The following is a 24523-nucleotide window of genomic DNA, read 5'->3' on the forward strand; positions in this document are numbered from 1 at the left end:
GAAGAGGTATGTAGAAAAACGGACCCTGTTTATAACTGAAATAAATTCAAATGAGTTAGCTCTTTAAAAACACAGAATTAAGACAGCTACCAAGAGGAGGTAAGTAGAAAAACTGGCTTTTATTTACATATTTAAAAAAAGACAACCAAAATATTTTAGAATTCTTCCTCTAAAGAGGAAGGTTGTTTAGGGTCCATAGTTTAGCTTGGAGTAAGAAATCAATAAGCCATTCTGACTCTTCCCTCCTACTTCTAACACTTAAATTAAAAAAAAAACAACTTTCTTACAGAGAAAAGTAACTAATGCGGTGATCCTTTAGAGATGTCTCTGTTTACAACTGGATGTGGTAGTACCAGAGACGGCTCTTTCTCTAAGACATCTATTTTTGCACTTAAACCAGATATAGTATTTGGAATAGACATCGTGGGTGAAGACCTGGATTCTATTGGCAATGGAAGCTCTGAAAATGCTGACAGTATATAGTACATGACCCAAACAACCTGAGGGCTACCCTATCCCAGCATGTGGAACTGGGTAAAGCATGACTGAATATTCGAGAGGAATATTTATACAGCAAGTGTATAAACCCCAAAGGGAAAATCTGGTGTTTAATGGACAAGTACATCCCTTCCCCCAGGAGTATTTGGGCCTGCTCTAAGAATAGACTTTTTCAAAAGTGTGCATTACCACAAGTGATAAACCTACCAGATTTTAAAAGTAGTGCCAACTGTATCTAAAAACCCACAAACTTGATGTGATGTCTACAGAAGCAAAACCACTGGTCTTCATTAAAAAAAAATAATAAGAAGAAGAGGCCTGTTTTAGGAAAACTCAGATGGGCATGTAGGCCAAGTGTAAGCCAGGGTCTAAAGCACTGAGATTTTCAGTTGTCTCTCAAAATAATGCTGAGAATGCTATTAATCAGTGTTATTAATTTAGATCCCACTGATTTGGAATTGATTGTTTTAGAATGTAGTGGATTCAAGTTTACCTATGGGTTACCTATGAAAAAGGGAATTGGCTGAGTATTATAAATAGACCTAACTGGGGTGTGAGTTGGGGAAAGTAAATGTTATAACCTAATATTTCCTTATATGTTCTAAACCACCAAGCACCCATGCACCCATGCTAACAATTAAGGATCATTTTGATTTATTTCTCAGGCAAATGTTGGGATCTCTACTGACAATAACATTAGCTTACATCCTATAACTGAACATATCTAAAGGTAAAGTTTCCTTTTAAGCCATTCTGCAATTCAGTTACTTGCTATATACCACCTATATATCCCCTCAACAGTCTTAGTTCTAAGCTGTGATTATATTTTCACTCTGTTCTCATGCTATCGCAGTGAGTGTGGAAAAGTCAGGGAGGCTGATCATTAAGGAAAATGGAATAATGGAACCAGCCTAATATCTCAGCTGGAAGGCAACATTTCTAAAGTTAAATCCCATTCTAGAACAATAATATATTCTTTCCCTTGCCTACATTCTGGGCTGCTTAACATACAAAACTGGTTGTTTAATCAGTAAAGGCCATACGTTACCTTCCAGACTCTTAAGTAGGAGGAGGGGTGCCCCAGACTCACCCATTTAAACCAACTGGAAAAGTAGCATAGCCTTCTTTGGGACAAGGATCACTGTGGGTGCTGTAGGTTCATCCAGCATGGCAACAGATGAGTAGCTCACTGTTGTTTAGAGCAGCCTGCCTCCTTGGTGCTGACCTAGGAGATGCCTATGTCCCCAGTGATACCCATACTCCCAGCGAAGCTCGTGGCCTCAGAGATGCTGATGTCTCCAGAGTAGCCCATAGCCTCAGAGATAACTGTGGCCACATAGATGTCCCTGGAGTCAGAGATGCCCATGTTTCTAGAGAATCCCACATCCCCATAAATGTTTATGGCCCTAAGGCTACCTATAATCCCACAGCAGTCATGGTGAAAGGTCTGTACCCTGGCTTTTCACTTGATGCATCTGAGTTTAGAGGCCTCCTTCCCTGGACAGGGTACCATTCTCCATCAAGGTGTTCAGGTCTCCACTAATACCCATAAAGCCAAGAGGATTGGTCAAAGGACTTCCCAGATGCTGAGATAATAAATTCCTTAATTGAGGGCAGGTACAGCTTTCTTCTGTAGTAGCTCATCATGGGCTTATAGTTTTTGTCATAGGAACAAGGAATGGTTGAAAAGAATTAGGAACAGAAGAAAAGCTTGGTAAATTTCACAATGACCTGCAGGGATCCTGCTGCTGTCACTAATATGGTAGATTATAAACTTTTGCCCCCTCCTTACTCATGTTTAAACATCTTTTTTTCATCACTTCACATAATGTTTTAAAAGCCCTACTACTAAAAATCCTCAAGGGTCTTATATCTATAAAAGTCCTCTTTTCTGATAAATATAATTTTACTACTGGAAGCAGGGAGGGCAAGGGAGAGGATCACTAAAATTTTTTAAATACCTCTATGTGCTGGAGACTTTACATATAGTATTTCCTTTTATACTTATAAGAATCCTATTGGTTAAATATTAGCTGTATTTTACAAATGAGAAAACTGAGTCTCAGAGAATTTAAGTAAGACTAAAATTCACACATTTAGGAAATGGCAGAGCTGGGATCTGGCCCTGATGCCAATTTCTATGACCTAACACCTCATGGTACCTCCAATGGATATTTTCACTTTCAAGGATAACACAATGACTCAGTGATACTTTATAATGGTTATTCTTAACTTTCTTCTCAGAAAGCTGCATGCATGCACATGTGTGTACATGAAACAGCCCACATACACAGTCTTAGGTGTAATATCAGGGCTTTCACAGATTCCCCCAAAGGGTATCTGTGTACACCTATGGGTTCATGGACTCCAGTGAAGAGCTCCTGTTGTAGGGTATAGGCATCTCATTGTCATTTTTTTGGAAATCAGAAAATCGCACACACATACAAAACAAACAGTGGTAACCTTTGAAGAGAGGAAATGAATGGGTGTGTGGCTAGGAGAATCTTTTAAACTTTCCATCTTGAATGTTTTTGTATTCTGCATATTCTAACTTTATAACTGTACTATCTTTCTAAAAATCTCAACAGAGAAAAACTTCTGGGAAGATGGAAAAGTAAGAATATCCTAAGCTCACTTTGTTCCATGAACACACCTAGATAACAGCCACATCAGTGCAACTAACCCAGAGGATGACCTAAAGACTGGCAGAGGAGATTTTACACTGTTAATCGTAGAGAAGACACCACATTGGAAAGGTAGGAGGGGCAGAGATGTTGTCCAGAACCAAACTCCTGAAGAGACTAACTACAAACAGGAATGTTACCACAAGCACAGAGAAGGGAGAGGAGCAGACTCCATACTAGGCACCCCAGACATAGGGTCAAACACCGGGAAGTGAGGCTCCCTAATATTTGACTTTGAAAATCAGTGGGGTTTAACTTCTCAAGTATTTACAATCAGCAGGGCTTAACTCCAGGTACTTTAAAAATAGCAGGCTTAGCTCTGGGAGAGCTGAAGGGCCCTATGAACCAGAGTTCCTGCCCTTAAAAAGTCAGTATAACAAACATAGCATAGAAGAAGCAGTTTGAAAACACCTGGAGTATACCTGAAGGTTTATTTACTAATCTCACAACATGTGCCGGGGGGGTAGGGATCAGGAGACTTATCCAAGAACAAAAGAGCTGGCAGGCACCATTTCTCTCTCTCCACCTCCCCACACCCAGCACAGATAACAGGACACTTACAGTAACCAGCTAGAAAATCCTCCACCTACCTTTCTAACAATGTGTGCCCTGCCTCCACATCCACCCACCCTACTCTGAAGACATCCTCTAAATTTGCTCCTGCCAAAACAAATATTGCTTGCAGCCTTGGTTAAGACTGGTGCCACTACAAAGTGATTCCAGCCAGGGGGAGAGGGGATGATAACCACATACAACAGTTCAAATGCAGGCCCAGAAGACAGACTAGGAGTAGACATTGGATCGGGTTGCTGGTCTGTTGACCAACAAAATCCTCTCAGGGGACAAGGCAGGGAAAGCACCCTGCAGGTTGAAGATACTGCAGCCCCAACAGACAGACTGTGGGCAGGCATCTGATTGGATTTCAGGCTCTGCCCAACAATGAAAGCCTCTCAGGAAAGCCTTCTGAGGATCAGTGCAACTACAGTCCCAGTGGAGAGGCTGAGGGTAAGCATCTAGTCTGACTGCTGGTACCAACCAAGTACAAACCCATGGTGGTACCAAACTGGCCTTTTAACAGCACAGGTACCAAACCCTGCCCACAACTGGCAAAGTGCGCCACTACAGCCAACTGGACTAAAGGCAAATGAAGATCAGCCACAACAGTAGGATGTACAAAACACACATAAGAGATAATCCTGAAGAACTGGTTCTGGAGAATCACATTACACTACAGAGCACCACAGGACCTCTTCTTCATAAGGACACTACTTTCAAAATCAGAAGATGCAGCTGAATTTCCTAATACATAGAAACAAACACAGAGAGTTAGACAAAATAAGGAGACAGAGGAATATGTCCCAAATGAAAGAACACGATGAAACCATAGCAAAAGAGCTGATTGAAATGGAGATAAACAATATGCCTGATAAAGAATTCAAAGTAATGGTCATAAAGATACTCACTGGATTTCAGAAAAGAGTGAAAGATCTCAGTAAGAACTTCAAAAAGATAGAAAAAAACTAGTCAGAGATGAAGAACTCAATAAGTGAAATAAATACATTAGAGGGAATCAATAGCAGATTAGGGTCGCCTGGGTGGCTCAGTCAGTTAAGCATCTGCCTTCGGCTTGGGTCATGATCCCAGGGTCCTGGGATCGAGCCCACATCAGGCTTCCTACGCAGAGGGGAGCCTGCTTCTCCTTCTCTCTCTGCCTGCCTCTCTGCCTACTTGTAGTCCCTCTCTATCTCTCTGTCAAATAAATAAATAAAATCTTTTTTAAAAATAGCAAATTAGAGGAGGTGGAAGAATGGATCAGCGAGCTGGAAGACAGAGTAATGAAAAGCAACCAAGCTGAAGAGCAAAGAGGAAAAATTAATATTAAGAAATGAGAATTGGTTAAGGGAACTCAGTGACATCATCAAGTGTAAAAACATTTGTATTTTAGGGATCCCAGAAGGAGAAGAGAAAAGAGGGCAGAAAATTTATTTGATGAAATAATAGCTGGAAACTCTCTTAATCTGGGAAAGGAAACAGATATCCAGATCCAGGAGGAACAGAGAGCTCCAAACAAAATCAACCCAAGGACGGCCACATCAAGACACATAATTAAAATGGCAAAAAGTAGTAATAGAGATGTGTCTGGGTGGCTCAGTCAGTTAGGCATCTGCCTTCAGCTCAAGTCATGATCTCAGGGTCCTGGTATCAAGTCCCACATCAGAATCCTTGCTCAGCAGGGATTCCTCTTCTCCTTCTGCCTCTGCCCCTCCCCCCCGCTCATGCTCTGTCTCTCTCCCAAATAAATAAATAAAAATCTTTTTAAAAAGTAGTAATAGAATTTTAAAAGCAGCAAGAAAAGAAAAAACAATTATACACAAGGAAAGCCTCATAAAGCTATCAGCTTTTTCAGCAGAAATGCTACAGGCCAGAAGAGAGTGGCATGATATTATCAAAGTGCTGAAAGGAAAAGAAAAAAAAAAAACCTACAACCTAGAACACTCTACACAGCAAGGCTGTCATCCAGAATAAAGGGGAGATACAGTTTCCTAGACAACAAAAGTTAAGGAGTTCATCACCACTAAACCAGTATTACAAGAAATGTTAAAGGAAATTCTTTGAATGGGAAGAAAAGACCAAATCAGGAGTAAGAAAATTATGAAAGGAAAATTTTTCACAGGTAAATGAAAACATAAAAAATTTAATAGTTTAATCACTTACAAAACCAGTGTGGATGTTAAAGCATAAAAACAGTAAAATCAATTATATCTATAAAAATCAGTCAGGTATTCACAAAACAAAAGGATGTTCAGTATGACATATACATAAAATGTGTGTATGGGGGAGTAAATCTTGAATGCTTTTATAATGGTTCAAATTTAAGTGACCATCAACTTAATATAGACTGCAATATTCATAGGATGTTATGTATGAACCTAATGATAACCACAAATCAAAATCCTATAAAAGATATACAAAAAATAGGGCGCCTGCGTGGCTCAGTTGGTTAAGCGACTGCCTTTGGCCCAGGTCATGATCCTGGAGTCCCAGAATTGAGTCCCGCATCGGGCTCCCTGCTCAGCGGGGAGTCTGCTTCTCCCTCTGACCCTCCCCCTCTCAAGCTCTCTCTCTCTCTCATTCTCTTTCTCAAATAAATAAATAAAATCTTTTAAAAAAAACATATACAAAAAATAAAGAGAAAGAAATCCAAGCATATCACTATAGAAACCATCAAACCACAAGGGAAGAGAGCACAAGAAGAAATGAACAGAGAGGATGTACAAAAGCAACCATAAAACAAGTAACAAAATGGCATTAAGTACTTACCTATCAATAATTACTGTGAATATAATTAGACTAAATGTTCCAAGCAAAAGACATAGGATAACTGAATGAATTAAAAAGAAAGACCCATATATATGCTGGCTAGAAGAGACTCAATTCAGACCTAAAGACACATGCAGATTGAAAGTGAATGGATGGAAAAATATTTACTATGCAAATGGAAGCAAAGAGAAAGCTGGGGTATCAATACTTATATTGGACAAAATAGACTTTAAAAAAAAGACTAATAGGAGACAAAGGATACTACATAATAATAAAGGGAAAACTCAAACAAGAGGTTATAAAAGTTCAAAATATTTTTTTGTCCCAACATAGGAACACCTAAATTAAAAAAACAACAATTAAAAGTCATAAAGGAAGAAATCGACAGTTATACAATAATAGTAGCCTACTTTAGCACCACACTTAAATCAATAGACAGATCATCCAAACAGAAAATTAATAAGGAAACTGGCTTTGACAGAGACGATGCAACACATAGACCCAACAGATACATCCAGAGCATTCCGTCCCAAAACAGTGGAATACACATTTTTTTCAAGTGCACATCTAAGAGTCTCCAGAATAGATTGCAGTTAGGCTACAAAACAAGTCTCAATAAATTAAGAAAATACATTGAAATAATATCATGCATATTTTCCAATCATAATAGTAGGAAACAAGCAATAAATCACAATGAAAAACCTGGAAAGAACACAAATACATAAAGACTAAATAGCATGCTACTAAACAATGAAAGGGGCCAACCAAGAAATCAAAGAGGAAATTAAAAAAAAATACATGGACATGACTGAAAATTAAAAAGCAATGGTCCAAATCATTGGGATGCAGCAAAGCATGTTCTATGAAGGAAGATTATAGAATGCAGACCTATCTCAAAAGCAAGAAAAATCTTCAATAAACAACCTGACCTTACATCTAAAAGACCTAAAAAAGAAGAACAAACAAAGCCCAAAGCCAGTAGAAGAAAGGACATAATAAAGATTATAGTAGGTATAAAAGAAATAGAAACAAACAAACAAAAATAATAGAACAGAAAAATGAAACCAGGAGCTGGTTCTTTGAAAAGATCAACAAAATTGATAAACCTTCAGAGAAACTCATTTAAAAAAGTACCCAAGTAAATAAAAACAGAAATGAAGGAGAAATAACCATCACCACAAAAATATAAAAGAGCTATATCCCTTTATATTCTTCTTCTTCTAAAACTGTAGCAGGAAGAATTAGAAAAATTGAACAGAATACTAGTAACAAAATTGAATCAGTAATCAACAAATTCCCAACAAACAAATGTCCAGAAGCAATTATATTCACAGGTGAATTCTACCAAACATTTAGACTTAATACACATTATTTTCAAACTTTTTATATAGTACACACACACACACACACACACACAAACTCAAAATGGACTAAAGGCCTAAATGCAAGACCTGAAGCCATAAAACTGCTATAAGAAAACATAGGCAAAATTTCTTTGACACTGGCCATAGAAACATTTTTTTAGGTAGGTCTCCTCTGGCAAGGGAAACAAAAGCAAAAATGAACTATCGGGACTACACCAAAAAAAAAAAAAAAAAAAAGCTTTTGCACAATGAAGGAAACTCAGCAAAACAAAGAGACAACCCACAGAATGGAAGAAGATATTTGCAAATGACATATGCACTAAGGGGTTAATACCCGAAATATACAAAGAACATATACAACTCAACACCAAAAAACAAGTAATCTGATTTATAAATGGCAGAGGACCTAAATAGACATTTTTCTAAGGAAGGCATACAGATGGTCAACAGACACATGGGAAGATTCTCAACATTTACTAATAATCATCAGGGAAATGCAAATGAAAACCACAATGAGTTGTCACTTTACACCTGTAAGAATGACTAAAATAAAAAATTGAAGAAATAACAAGTGCTGGTGAGGATGTGGAGAAAAAAGAACCCTTGTGTACTGTTGGTGGGAATGCAAATAGGTGTAACCACTGTGAAAGACAGTGTGGAGATTCCTCAAAAAATTAAGAATAGAATTACCACACGATCCAGTAATTCTACTACTGGGTATTTACCTAAAGAAAACGAAAACACTAATTGAAAAAGATAAACATGCCCTTATGTTTATTGCAGCAATATTTATTAATAGCCACGATGTGGAAGTTACCCAAGTCTTCATCCACACATCAGTGGAGGAAGTATGTATGTATGTATGTATACACACACACACACACACAGGGGATTATTACTCAGACTAAACAAGAATGAAATCTTGTCATTCACAACAACATGGATGGACATAGAGGTTATACTGCTAAGTGAATAGAAGGAACATTCCTCAAATTCATAAAAACCATCTATGAAAAGCCCACAGTGAATATCATTCTCAATGAGGAAAAGCAGAGAACTTTTCCCTCAAGATCAGGAACATGACAAGGATGCTCACTCTCACCATTATTGTTCAGCATAGTACTAAAAGTCCTAGCATCAGCAATCAGACAATAAAAAGAAATAAAAGGTATTCAAACTGGCAAAGAAGTCAAACTCTCTCTTTGCAGAGGACATGATACTTTATGTGGAAAACCCAAAAGACTCTACCCCCAAATTACTAGAATTCATACAGCAATTCAGTAGTGTGGCAGGATACAAAATCAATGCACAGAAATCAGATGCTTTCCTATACACTAGCAATGTAACTGTAGAAAGAGAAATTAGGGAATTGATTCCATTCACAATAGCACCAAAAACCATAAGATACCTTGGAATAAACCTAACCAAAGGGGTAAAGGATCTATACTCTAGGAACTACAGAACACTCATGAAAGAAATTAAAGAAGACACAAGAAGATGGAAAAACATCCCATGCTCATGGATCAGAAGAATAAAAATTGTTAAAATGTCTATGCTGCCTCTTTGTTTTGTTGACCATTTCCCTTACTGTGCAGAAGCTTTTTATCTTGATGAATTTTCAAAACTTCATTTTTGCTTTTGTTTCCCTTGCCTTTGGAGACGTGTCTTGATAGAAGTTGCTGTGACCGATGTTGAAGAGGTTACTGCCTATGTTCTCCTCTAGGATTTTGATGGATTCCTGTCTCACATTGAGGTTTTTCATCCATTTTGAGTTTATCTTTGTGTATGGTGTAAGAGAATGGTCGAGTTTCATTTTTATGTATATAGCTCTACAATTTTCCCAGCACCATTTATTGAAGAGACTGTCTTTTTTTTTTTTTTTTTCCATTGGATATTTTTTTCCTGCTCTGTCAAAGATTATTTGACCATAGAGTTGAGGGTCCATATCTGGGCTCTCTATTCTCTTCCACTGATCTATGTGTCTGTTTTTGTGCCAGTACCATGCTGTCTTGGTGATCACGGCTTGGTAATATAGCTTGAAATCAGGCAAGATGATGCCCCCAGCTTTGTTTTTCTTTTTCAACATTTCCTTGGCAATTCAGGGTATTTTCAGTTCCATACAAATTTTAGGACTGGTTATTCCAGCACTTGGAAAAATGCCATTGGTATTTTGATTGAAAGTATAGATTGCTCTGGGTATCATAGACATTTTAACAATGTTAAATCTTTGATTCCTGGTTTAACCTGTACTTAAAACAAGTGTCTGACTTTGGTTTTGCTGGTATCATAAAGCAAAATCAATACACATAGCACTACTCAATGAACAGTTTACAGTCTACATGGGAAGGAAATAAGATTTTTTCATAAGTTTTCCATAATTGGAAATATAACAATTTCATTGTCCTTATTGGTACACTCAATATGTCACACTTATTCTATGGATGGTAACAAATGCCAGTATGACTTCCCTGTCATTCCCTTGTGTTACTCTTAATTCCATCCACATCTGAAAGGGAACCAATCCACTTGTTTAACTAGCTGAGTGTGATATTTACCACTTTCCATGGGAAATAAGAAAAAGAAATGTGCTTCAGTGCTTTGTGGACACAGGATACCTAGAAGCCAGAATGTGTAACAGGCCAGCCAAGAAGCTTCTCACAAGTACAAATTAAACTCCAAGTGGGTTGGATCTACCCACTTGGGGTAAGAAGGGGTAAGAGGATCTCTTTTTGAGACATTATTCCTCACCTTTTCTAGTTTGTGCACATCTGCCTCCAGCATTGCTCTCTGCTTCTTAATTTCCAGGAGGCTGTCTAGCATACTCTTCTTGGGCTGCAGCCCTTTATCAAAATGGTTATACATACCACACCAGAACCTTGAATAAACAAAAAGAAAAAAAGGGAGGTTGGTTAAGCTAGAGGAATACATTATTGATGTTTCACTTGTGTTAAGAAAATATTAGCTTGGGGGACACCTGGGTGGCTCAGTTGGTTAAGCATCATCTGCCTTTGGCTCAGGTCATGATCCTGGGGTCCTGGGATTGAGTCTGTCTTCTCCCTCTGCCTGCCCTTCCCCCTGCTTGTATTCTCTCTCTCTCTCTCTCTCTTGCTTTATCTCTGGCAAATGAATAAATAAAATTTTTTTAAATAAAGAAAATATTAGATTGGTAGATAGGCAGATCTCAAAAGTAAGGTAATTTTGATGACATTAAAAAGACTGGCCATGTTCAAAAGGTAAAAAATAGCACTACCCTACAATCCAGTAATCACAGTACTAGGTATTTATCCCTAAAACACAAAAACACTAATTCAAAAGGATAGATACACCTCTCTGTTTATTGCAACATTATTTACAATAGCCAAGTTATGTAAGCAGCCTAAGCATCCATTGATACATGAATGGATAAAGAAGACGTGGTGTATATATGTGGTATACATATAAATATATATATATTCAACTGCAAAAAGAATATTTTGCCATTAGCAATAACATGGAAGGAGCTGGAGAGCATAATGCTAAGCAAAATAAGTCAATCAAAGACAAATATCACATGATTTCACTCATATGGGGAATTTAAGAAACAAGACAAATGAGGAAAGGAAAAAAGAGAGAGAGAAAAACCAAGAATGAGACTCATAAACATAGAGAATGAACAGATGGTTACCAAAGGGGTGGTGGGAATGGGTAAAATAGGTGATGTAGATTAAGGAGTACACTTGTGATGAGCATGGGTGATATATGGAATTGATGAATCACTATGTTGTATACTTGAAACTAAGATTATACTGCATGTTAACTATAGGAATTAAAAAAAAAAAAGGCATCCAAATCAGCAAAGAAGAAGTAAAACATTGACTATTCGCAGATGACATGATAATACATAGAAAAATTGAAAGACTCCATCAAAAAACTGCTGGAACTGATAAATTCAGTAAAGTCACAGGTTACAAAGTCAGCATACAGAAATCTATTATATTTCTAAACATCAGTAATGAAGCATCAGAAGGAGAAATGAAGGAATTCATACCATTTACAACTGTACCAAAAACAATAAGATACTTTGGAATAAACCTAATGAAAGAGGTAAAAGATATGTACTCTGAAAACTATAAAACACTTATGAAAGAAAATGAAAAGGACACAAAGAAATGGAAAAATATTCCATGTTCATTGATTGGAAGAAAAAATATTGCTAAAATGTCTATACAACCCAAAGCAATCTACACATTTAATGTACTCCCTATCAAAACACCAACAACATTTTTCACAGAGCTAGAACAAACAATGTTAAAATTTGTATGGAACCAGAAAAGATCCCAAATAGCCAAAGCAACCTTGAAAAAGAAGAGCTAAGCTGGAGGCATCACAATTCCAGACTTTAAGATATATTACAAAGCTGTAGGAATCAAAACAGTATGAACCTGGCATAAAAAAAGACACAGATCAATGGGACAGAATAGAAAACCAAGAAATAAACCCTTAACTATATGGTCAATTAATCTTTGACAAAGCAGGAAAGAATATCAAATGGGAAAAAGATAGTCTCCAACAAATTGTATTGGGAAAACTGGATGGCAACATGCAAAAGAATGAACCTGGACCACATTCTTACACCACACACAGATATAAATTCAAAATGGATGAAAGACCTGAATGCGAGATCCGAAACCTTAAAAATCCTAGAAAAGAACAAAGGCAGTAACTTCTTTGACATCAACCATAGCAACTTTTTTCTAGGTATGTCTCTTCAGACAAGGAAAACAAAAGCAAAAATAAACTATTGGGATGTCATCAAAGGAAGTTTTGCACAGTAAAGGAAACAATCAACAAAACTAAACTCCCATTCTGTAGACTGGGGAAGATATTGGCAAATGACATATCTCATAAATGGTTAATATCCAAAATATATGAAGAACTTCTACAACTCAACACCCAAAAAATGAATAATCCTATTAAAAAATGGGTAGGGGCACATGGGTGGCTCAGTCCGTTAAGCATCTGCCTCCAGCTCATGGCATAATCCCAAAGTCCTGGGATCAAGCCCTGCATTGGGCTCCTGCTCAGCAGGGAGTTTGCTTGTACCTCTCCCTTTGCCCCTTCCCCACACTCATGCTCTCTCTCTCTCTCAAACAAATATATAAAAATCCTTTAAAAAAATAAAAATAAATATAAATGGTCAGAAGACATGAACAGACATTTTACCAAAGAAGACATACAGCTAGCCAATAGACACATGATAAGATGCTCAACATCACTCATCATCAGAGAAATGTAAATCTAAACTACAAAGATATCATCTCAGAATGGCTAAAATCAACAACACAAGAAACAACAGGTGTTGACAGGGATGTGGAGAAAGGCAAACCCTCTTGCACTTTTGGTGGGAATGCATGGTGCAACCACTCTGGAAAACAGTATGGAGTTTCCTCAAAAGGTAAAAATAGAACTACCCTATGATCCAGAAATTGCACTACTAGATATTTACCCAAATGATACAAAAATACCAATTGAGAGGGATACATGCACATGGATGTTTAGAGCAGCATTATCTACAAGACCAAATTATGGAAATAGCCCAAGTGTCCACTGACTGATGAATGGATACATACAATGGAATATTACTCAGCCATGAAAAAGAATGAAATTTCGCCATTTGCAAAAACATGGATGAAGTTAGAGAGTATTATGTTAAGCGAAATAAGTCAGAGAAAGACAAAAACCATAAGATGTCACTCATATGTGGAATTTAAGAAACAAAACAAATGAGCAAAGGGAAAAAGAGAGAGGCAAGCCAAGGCACAGGCTCTTAACTATAGAGAACAAACTGATGGTTACCAGAAGGGAGGTGGGTGGGGGATGGGTTAAATATATAATGGGGATTAAGGAATGTACTTGTGATGAGCACTGGGTATTGTGTGGGAGTGTTGAATCACTATATTGTACATCTGAAACCAATATTACACTATATGTTAACTAACTGGAATTTAAATAAAAACTTAAAAAACAAAGACTGGGCATGTTCATAATTGAAGAGTAAATTTACTAGCAGAAAGATTGTGCTGAAAGAAACACTTTGGACTTGACCAAATTTGAGCTGTTCTTTAAAAATTATTTTTTTTAATTCTGAAATAATTATGATTTCATATGCAGTTTTAACAAGTAATAGGGAATGACATCAGTAAGATGGCAAATAGGAAGCCTAAGGGCCTTGTTCAACGGAGACACTAAGTAAACAATAGGTGGACCAAAGTACCTTAGTGAGAACCCTAGAAACCAGTTAAGAAGCTGCAGCAACCAAGTAAATGCCTAACCAAGAAAAAGCTGTACCCAAAATGGTAGAAAAATTCATAGTCCTTTTGCTCATCCTTGCCCCACACCCTTTCTAGTGTAGCATGATGCAATTGGAAAGAAAGCACCCAATTCCCAGTGCTTCCCTCAGGAATATAAGGAAAAAGGTGGAAGATGCTTGCAGTGATCTATCTTGTTCATAGGCAGCCTGAGGGATTGGTTTCTATCTCACCATACTTGGGGCACTGACTGGAATGGTGTCATAATTTGCATATCTGATTGGAGGTTATCCAAACCAGTGGCAGGTGACAGATGGAAGGGTTCTGCAGAAACACAGGTGTCTGGGGGCAAGAGCTTATGGGCAGAGGAATACAAAGGTACTTTCAAAGCTTCTGAGAAGCAGGGGTAAGCCTCCTAGGGAAATTAACACATTGAAAAATAGCTGAGTATATGCAGATTGGGAATAAAAGCACATGCACAGGCCCAAGGAAGATGCATCTCCAGAAAAGACTGGAATGGACCCTGAGCTGTTAAAGTGGGCTTAGTGTAGGTCTTCCCCTGCATATAGCCAGTCCTTAAAGACTGGTAGAAGTAGCTGGTTTTTAAATGCCCAAATTTCTTTCATGAGTGTTCCATACTTCCTAGAGTATAAATCCTTTACCTCTTTGGTTAGGTTTATTCTGAGGTATCTTATGGTTTTTGGTGCTATTGTAAATGGAATCATTTCTCTAATTTCTCTTTTTACAGTTGCATTGTTAGTGTATAAGAAAGCAACTGATTTCTGTGCATTGATTTTGTATCCTGCCACATTACTGAATGGCTGTATGAGTTCTAGTAATTTGGAGGTGGAGTCTTTTGGGTTTTCCACATAAAGTATCATGTCGTCTGCAAAAAGGGAGAGTTTGACTTCTTCTTTGCCAATTTGAAAACATTGTTAAAATGTCTAGGCTACCCAGAGCAATCTATACCTTCAGTGCCATCCTGATCAAAATTCCAATGACATTTTTCAAAGTGCTGGAACAACCAATCCGAAAATTTGTATTTAATCAGAAAAGACCCCGAGATCCCAAGGAAATGTTGAAAAAGAAAAACAAAGCTGGGGGCATCACGTTGCCCAATTTCAAGCTATATTACAAAGCTGTGATCACCAAGACAGCATGGTATTGGCACAAAAACAGACATATAGACCAATGTAACAGAATAGAGAGCCCAGATATGGACCCTCAACTCTATGGTCAAATAATCTTTAACAAAGCAGGAAAAAATATGCAATGGAAGAAAGACAGTCTGTTCAATAAATGGTGCTGGGAAAATTGGACAACCACATGCAGAAGAATGAAACTCAACCATTCTCGTTAGAGATAAACTCAAAATGGATGAAAGACCTCAATGTGAGACAGGAATCCATCAAAATCCTAGAGGAGAACATAGGCAGTAACCTCTTTGACATCAGCCACAGCAACTTCTTTCAAGATACATCTCTAAAAGCTAGTGAAACAAAAGCAAAAATGAACTTTTGGGACTTCATCAAGATCAAAAGCTTCTGCACAGCAAAGGAAACAGTCAACAAAACAAGGAGGCAACCCACAGAATGGGAGAAGATATTTGCAAATGACACTACAGACAAAGGGCAGGTATCCAAGATCTATAAAGAGCTTCCCAAACTCAACACCCAAAAAACAAATAAACAAGACAAAAAAATGGGCAGAAGACATGAACAGACACTTCTCCAAAGAAGACATACAAATAGCTAACAGACACATGAAAAAATGTTCATCATCATAAGCCCTCAGGGAAATTCAAATTAAAACCACATTGAGATACCACCTTACACTAGCTAGAATGGCAAAAATGCACAGGGAAAGAAACAACAAATGTTGGAGAGGTTGTGCAGAAAGGGGAACCCTCTTACACTGTTGGTGGGAATGCAAGTTGGTACAGCCACTGTGGAAAACAGTGTGGAGGTTCCTCAAAAAATTAAAAATAGAGCTACCCTATGACCCAGCAATTACACTACTGGGTATTTACCCCAAAGACAGAGATGTAGTGAAAAGAAGGGCCATATGCACCCCAATGTTCATAGCAGCAATGTCTGCAACAGCCAAACTGTGGAAAGAGCCGAGATGCCCTTCAACAGATGAATGGATAAAGAAGATGTGGTCCATATATACAATGGAACATCACTCAGCCATCAGAAAGAATGAATACCCAACTTTTACATCAACGTGGATGGGACTGGGGGAGATTATGCTAAGTGAAATAAGTGAAGCAGAGAAAGTCAATTATCATCTGGTTTCATGTATTTGTGGAACATAAGGAATAGCATGGAGAACATTAGGAGAAGGAAGGGAAAAATGAAGGGGGGGGGATGGGAGGGAGAGGTGAACCATGAGACTATGGACTCTGAGAAACAAACTGAGGGTTTTAGAGGGGAGGGGGGTGGGTGGATGAGTTAGCCCGGTGGTGGGTATTAAGGAGGGCACGTACTGCATGGAGCACTGGGTGTTATAAGAAAACAATGAATTGTGGATCACCACATCAAAAACTAATGATGTATTGTATGGTGACTAAAATAACATAATAAAATAAAATTTACAAAAATAAGTAAATGCCCAAATTTCAACAAAAGATTATGAGGCACAAAAAGAAACAGGGAAAGACAGTGCATTCAAAGGGAAAATAAAAAATCTAGAAACAGACACTAAAGAAACACAGGCCTCCTCCTTGACAAAAAAAAAAAAAAAAGAAAGAAGAAAGAAAGAAAGAAAGAAAGAAAGAAAGAAAGAAAGAAAGAAAGAAAGAAGGAAGGAAGGAAGGAAGGAAGGAAGGAAGGAAGGAAGGAAGGAAGGAAGGAAGGAAGGAAGGAAGAAAGAAAGAAAGAAAGAAAGAAAGAAAGAAAGAAAGAAAGAAAGAAAGAAAGAAAGAAAGAAAGAAAGAAAGAAAGAAAGAAAGAAAGAAAGAAAGAAAGAAAGAAAGAAGAAAGAAAGAAAGAAAGAAAGAAAGAAAGAAAGAAAGAAAGAAAGAAAGAAAGAAAGAAAGAAAGAAAGAAAACAACTGCTTTAAGTATGCTCAATGAACTCAAAGAGAACATGGATAGAGAAACAAAATAAGGAACTTGATTTAGGAACAAAATGAGAATATCAACAATGAGTGAAAAAAACAAACAGGAATTCCAGAGTATAAAAAAAGAACAAAAATTGAATTGAAAAATTCACTAGAGGAGGAGGTGGCAAGATGGTGGAAGAGTGGGGGACCTCATTATATCTGGTCCCTTGAATTTAGCTAGATAACTATGAAATCACTCTGAACACCCATGAAATCAAACTGAAATGTAAGAAAAGAATTTCTGGAACTCTACAAGCAGAAAAGCGACCACTTTTTGCAAGGTAGGAGGTGTGGAGAAGTGAATCTGAGGGGATATGTCAGAAGATAAACTGCGGGGAGAGGGAGCATCCATAAGCCAGCTATGGGAAAGTGATATAGCCCCAAAGAGCAAAATTGGAATCCTGAGAATCTCCAATAACAGACATCCATGCCTGAAAGGTGCTCAAGAGGTGAAACGGGGCAGAATTCTAGCTGGGACAGTGTGGTCTCAGGATCCCCGGAGTCACAGAACAAATTGAGGTGCCTGAGCCAGTAGAGTTCCCAAGCATTGGATGGAGGAAACTGGTTATGGTCAGCAAGCCCAGGAGGGGGCTCTCAGCTTGGTTCACAATAAACCGTGAGCCCTGGCCAAATCGGTGATCGCTGTCTGTGTGGGGAGCCTGCAAAGAACAGGAACACAGAGACCCTCTGCTTTCCCGTGAGTGGGGTGGAGTGGGTGCATGCAAGACTGGGTGACAGCTCTCAGTGTGGGACCCTATAAAGGACAGTAATGGGGTAACCGTCTGCCTTCCCCTGGGGTGAGGGGTGGAGCAGGTGCGTGCACAAGCTGGTGACCACTCTCCCTGCTGGGACAATGCAAGGTGGTGAAACGTGGGACCCTTTGCCCTCTCCCGGGGAATTGGTGTGGGCCCACATCATAGGAGTCTGCAGAGTTTGGCACACACAAAAGTGAAGAGCAATATCCCTGAGGTTTTACTGAAGAGAGGAGACTTCCATGTTTTGGCTCTGGGGCTGGGGATCGGGGCATGCCTATTATTATTTTGATCCTCTAAAGAGGTACACAAAGCCTTCAGGAAACAAAAGCCACACAGAAAAACCAGAAAGAGCTTACACTGAGTCTGGCCCCCTAGCAAGGGGCAAACTATGCCCAGGTAAAGACACCTGAGAATCAGCACAGCAGGCCTCTCCCCCAAAAGACCAGCTGGAAGAACAGTTGAAAGGGAAATTTAAGGACCTCAGAGGACGGTGAAATCCAGCACTGGGGGAAATAGTATATAGAATTTGAGGTTTGTACTGATTCATTTATCTTTCAGTTTAAAATTTTCCCTTTCTTTTTCTTTTTTCCCCTTTCAAATAGTTTATGTAATCAACTCTGTTTTTAAGGCTTTTTAAAAAATTTTTATTGTTATGTTAATCACCATACATTACATCATTAGTTTTAGATGTAGTGTTCCATGATTCATTGTTTGTGCATAACACCCAGTGCTCCATACAGAACGTGCCCTCTTTAATACCCATCACCAGGCTAACCCATCCTCCCCCCCTCCCCTCTAGAACCCTCAGTTTGTTTTTCAGAGTCCATCGTCTCTCATGGTTCGTCTCCCCCTCCACTTTCCCCCCCTTCATTCTTCCCCTCCTGCTATCCTCTTCTTATTTTTTTCTTAACATATATTGCATTATTTGTTTCATAGGTACAGATCTGAGATTCAACAATCTTGCACAATTCACAGCGCTTACCAGAGCACATACCCTCCCCAGTATCTATCACCCAGTCACCCCATCCCTCCCACCCCACCCCCCACTCCAGCAACCCTCAGTTTGTTTACTGAGATTAAGAATTCCTCATATCAGGGGCGCCTGGGTGGCTCAGTTGGTTAAGCGACTGCCTTCAGCTCAGGTCATGATCCTGGAGTCCCTGGATCGAGTCCCGCATCGGGCTCCCTGCTCGGCAGGGGGTCTGCTTCTCCCTCTGACCCTCCCCCCTCTCATGTGCTCTCTCTCATTCTCTCTCTCAAATAAATAAATAAAATCTTTAAAAAAAAAAAAGAATTCCCCATATCAGTGAGGTCATATGATACATGCCTTTCTCTGATTGACTTATTTTGCTCAGCATAATACCCTCCAGTTCCATCCACATCATTGCAAATGGCAAGATTTCATTCCTTTTGATGGCTGCATAATATTCCATTGTATATATATACCACCTCTTCTTTATCCATTCATCTGTTGATGGACATCTTGGCTCTTTCCACAGTTTGGCTATTGTGGACATTGCTGCTATAAACATCAGGGTGCACGTACCCTTTCAGATCCCTACTTTTGTATCTTTGGGGTAAGTACCCAGTAGTGCAATTGCTGGATCATATGGTAGCTCTATTTTCAACTTTTTGAGGAACCTCCATACTGTTTTCCATTAAGGCTTTTTTAACTTTTATTTTTTATATTTACATTTTACAGATATATTCTTCATTTTTGGCTTCCTTTCACTCTATTTAATATTATTTTTGGATATATATAGAAGTTTTGCTTTCTTCACAATTTTGGTATTTAGTGTTTTCTAACACACAGACCAAAATACACTCAGAACCAAGTAGATCACCTTGTTTTGTCCACCCTATGAGATTACATTCTCTCTGCCCACCCCCTCTTTTTTCTTTTTCTTTTCCTTTTTCTTCTTTTCTTTTTGGGTTTCTGACCTCTTTGGATTTGTCTAGTGTGCATTTTGCTTGAGTCATGGTTGATATTTTTTTTTTATTTTGTTTACTCATTCATCCATTCTTCTCTAGGCAAAGTGACTAGAAGGAGGAATTCGCAACAAAAGAAAGAACCATAGGTAATTCTTTCTGCCACAGATCTAATCATTATGCATATAAGTAAGAGATCAGAGATGGAATAGAGGATAACAATTATAAAGTTAATAGCTGGGCATGAAAACAGCATAAAAGACACTACAGAATCTCTTAATGCAGAAATGAGATCTAATCAGGCTGAAATTAAAAATGTTGTAAGTGAGATGAAGTCTAAATTGGATGCTCTAGCACCCAGGATAAATGAGACAGAAAAAAAAGTAAGTGACCTAGAAGACAGGTTGATGTAAAGGAAGGAGGCTGAGGAAAAGAGAGAAAAACAACTAAAGGCCCATGAAGAAAGGCTTCAAGAAATCAGTGATGCTATGAAACGTACCAACATCAGAATTATGGGGTGCCTGAGGTTGAAGAGAGGCGGGTGAGCAGAATCATAGCTGAGAACTTCCCTAATCTGGGGAAGGAAACAGGCATTCATGCCCAAGAGGCAGAGAGGACCCATCCCAAAATCAATAAAAATAGACCAACACCCTGACATATAATAGTGAAGCTTGCAAATTTTAGAGAAAATCCTGAAAGCTGCTTGAGACAAGACCTATCCACAGAGACCTGGCAGGCCAGAAAGGACTGGCATGATATACTCAGGGGGCTAAATGAGAAGAACATGCAGCTAAGAATATTTTATCCAGCAAGGCTGTCACTCAGAATGGACAGAGAGATAAACAGCTTTCAGGACAGACTGCAACTGAAAGAATATGTGACCACCAAGGCAACCCTGCAAGAAATATTAAAGAGGATGCTGTAAGTGAAGAGAGAGCCCAAGCATAACACAGACCAGAAAGAAACAGAGACAGTTTACAGAAACAGGGACTTTACAGTCAATACAAAGGCACAAAGTTCATATCTTTCAATAGTTACTCTGAAGGTAAATGGGCTAAATGCTCCAATCAAAAGACACAGGGTATCAGATTGGATTACAAAGCAAGACCCATCCATATGTTCTCTACAAGAGATGCATTTTAAACCTAAAGACATCTCCAGTCTGAAAGTGAGGGGTGCAGAACTATTCACCATGCTAATAAAACTCAAAAGAAAGCTAGGTTAGCAGTCCTCATATCAGACAAATTAGATTTTAAATGAAAGACTGTAGTAAGAGATGAAGAGGGACACTGTATCACACTGAAAGGGTCTATCCAACAAGATCTAACAATTATAAATATCTCTGCCCCCAACATGGGGGCAACCAATTATATAAACAACTTAAAAAACAAAGTAAAGAAACACATTGATAATAATACATTAATAGTAGGAGACTTCAACACCCCACTCACAGCAATGGACAGATCATCTAAGCAGAAGATCAACAAAGAAACAAGGACTTTGAATGACACACTTCATGAGATGGACTTCACTGATATATAAGGAACATTCCAACTTAGAACAACAGAATGCTCATTCTTTTTGAGTACACATGGAACTTTCTCCAGAAGAGAACACACACTGGGTCACAAATCAGGTCTCAGATGATATGAAAAGATTGAGATTAGTCCCTGAATATTTTCAGAGCACAATGCTTTGAAACTGGAACTCAATCACAAGAAGAAATTTGAAAGGAACTCAAACACTTGGAAGTTAAGGAGCATCCTGCTAAAAAATGAATGGGTCAAACAGGAAATTAAAGAACTGAAAAAAAATCATGGAAACTAATGAGAATGAAAACACATCTGTTCAAAACCTTTGGGATACAGCAAAGGCGGTCCTAAGAGGGTAGTACATTACAATACAAATCTCTCTGAAAACTTTGAAAAGTCTCAAATAAAGAAGATAAACTTAGACCTAAAGGGGCTGTAAAAGGAACAGCAAATAAGCCTAAACAAAGCAAGGGAAGAAAAATAATAAGGTTAGAGCAGAAATCAATGAAATAGAAACCAGAAGAACTGTACAAGAGATCAACGGAATTATAAGCTGGTTTTTAAAAAGAATTAGTAAGATTGATAAACCTCTAGCCAGTCTTCTCAAAAAGAAAAAAAAAAAGATGCAAATTAATAAAAATCATGAATGAAAGGGGAGCGATCACGACAAACACAAAGGAAATAGAAACAACTTTAAGAACATATTATGACTAACAATATGCCAAAAAATTAGGCGATCTGGAAGAAATGTATCAATTCGTGGAAACATATAAACTACCAAAACTGAAAGAGGAAGAAATAGAAAATCTGAACTGAGCAAAAACCAACAAGAATATTGAAGCAGTAATCAAAACCTACCAAAAAACAAGAGCCCAGGGCCAGATGGCCTCCCAAGGGAATTCTACCAAACATTTAAAGAAGAATTAATACTTACTCTCCTGAAGCTGTTTCAAAAAAATTGAAATGGAAGAAAAACTTTCAAAGTCATTCTATGAGGCCATCATTACCTTTATCCCAAAACCAGACAAAGACCCCATCAAAAAGGAGAATTAAAGACCAATATCCCTGATGAACATGGATGCCAAAATACTCACCAAAATCCTAGCCAATAGGATGCAACAGTACATTGAAAGGACTATTCACCAGGACCAAGTTGGATTTATTCCTGGGCTGCAAGGGTGGTTCAACATTCTCAAATCAATCAACATGATAGAGCACATTAATTAAAGAGAAAACAAGAACCATATGATCCTCTCAGTAGATGCAGAAAAAGCATTTGACAAAATACAGCATCCTTTCTTGATTAAAATTCTCCACAGTGTAGGGATAGAAGGAACATACTTCAATATCATAAAAGCCATCTATGAAAAGCCCACAATGAATATCATTCTCAATGGGGAAAAAACTGAGAGCTTTTCTATAAGGTCAGGAAAATGACAGGGATGCCCACTGTCCACACTGTTTTTCAACATAGTACTAGAAGTCCTAGCCTCAGCAATCAGACAACAAAAATAAATAAAAGTCATTTGAATCAGCAATGAAGTCAAACTCTCATTCTTTGCAGATGACATGATACTCTATGTGGAAAACCCAAGAGATTTCACCCAAAATTGCTAGAACTCATACAGCAACTCAGTAAAGTGGCAGGATATAAAATCAATGCACAGAAATCAGTTGCATTTCTGTACACCAACAATGAGACAGAAGAAAGAGAAATTAAGGAGTTGATCCCATTTACAATTGCACCCAAATCCATAAGATACCTAGGAATAAACCTAACCAAAGAGGCGAAGGATCTGTACTGAGAAAACTATAGAATACTCATGAAAGAAACTGAGGAAGACACAAAGAAATGGAAAAACATTCCATGGTCATGGATTGGAACAACAAATATTTTTAAAACGTCTATGCTACCTAGAGCAATCTACACATTCAATGTAATCCCTATCAAAATACCATCATTTTTTTTCACAGAACTGGAAAAAACAATCTTAAAATTTATATGGAATCAGAAAAGACCCTAAATAGCCAAAGGAATGTTAAAAAATAAAACCAAAGCTAGTGGCATCGCAATTCCAACTTCAAGCTCTATCACAAAGATGTAGTCATCAAGACAGTATGGTACTGGAACAAAAGTAGAAATATAGATCAATGGAACAGAATAGAGATCCCAGAAATGGACCTTCAACTCTATGGTCAACGAATCCTCAACAAAGCAGGAAAAAAGACCAGACTCAAAAAACAAAACAAAACAAAAACAAACACACAAAAAAAGCTATCAGAACTGATGCATGAATTTGGTTGGTTAATATACAATTAATATACAGAAATCTGTTGCATTTGTAAACACTAATAATAAAAGTAGAAAGAGAATTTAAGAAAACATTCCCATTTAAAATTGCACCCAATGAATCGTGGATCACTACATCAAAAACTAATGATGTATTGTACAGTGACTAACATAATAAAATAAAATTAAATTAAAAAAATAAAAAATAAAATGGCACCCAAAATAACAAAATACCTAGGAATGAACGTAACAAAGAATATAAAAGACCTGTACTCAGAAAACTATAAAAGACTAAAGAAAGAAATTGAAGATGACACAAACAAATGGAAAGATATTCCATGCTCATAGATTGAAAAAACCTACATTGTTAAAATGTCTATACTACCCAAAGCTATATAGATTTAATGCAATTCCTATGAAAATACCAACAACACTTTTCACAGAACTAGAATAAATCATACTAAAATTTGTATGGAACCACAAAGACCTTGGAAAGCCAATACAATTTTGAGAAAGAAAAAAGCTGAAGCTATCACAATTCCAGATTTCAAGATATACTACAAAGCTGTAGTAATTCCAACACATATTTATAGAAGACTTAACATCAATCCTTTTGAAACTTTTCAAAAAATTGAAGAGGATGAAACTTTTCCTCTCTAATTCTTTAAGGCCATCATTAGCCTAATATCAAAGCCAGACAGAGACACTCCAATAAAACTACAGACCAATATCTCTTATGAATATTGATGTAAAATTC

General features: G+C 37.8%; 1 protein-coding gene across 1 annotated transcript in view; it reads right to left on the reverse strand.

Annotated features, from left to right (window-relative positions):
• Nucleotides 1-1684: 1684 nt before the first annotated feature.
• Nucleotides 1685-24523, reverse strand: part of MTMR8 (myotubularin related protein 8) — a 163583-nt gene continuing 140744 nt past the window's right edge. Inside the window, 6 exon segments of the mRNA XM_064573586.1 lie at nucleotides 1685-1939; nucleotides 1941-2128; nucleotides 4230-4392; nucleotides 10616-10742; nucleotides 13773-13789; nucleotides 14393-14569. Coding sequence (XP_064429656.1) covers nucleotides 1685-1939; nucleotides 1941-2128; nucleotides 4230-4392; nucleotides 10616-10742; nucleotides 13773-13789; nucleotides 14393-14569 — 927 coding nt within the window.

This window comes from Mirounga angustirostris, unplaced genomic scaffold (genome assembly GCF_029215605.1).
Source record: "Mirounga angustirostris isolate CCGP_5_RB_7025 unplaced genomic scaffold, mMirAng1.0.hap1 SCAF_11, whole genome shotgun sequence".
Taxonomy (NCBI): domain Eukaryota; kingdom Metazoa; phylum Chordata; class Mammalia; order Carnivora; family Phocidae; genus Mirounga; species Mirounga angustirostris.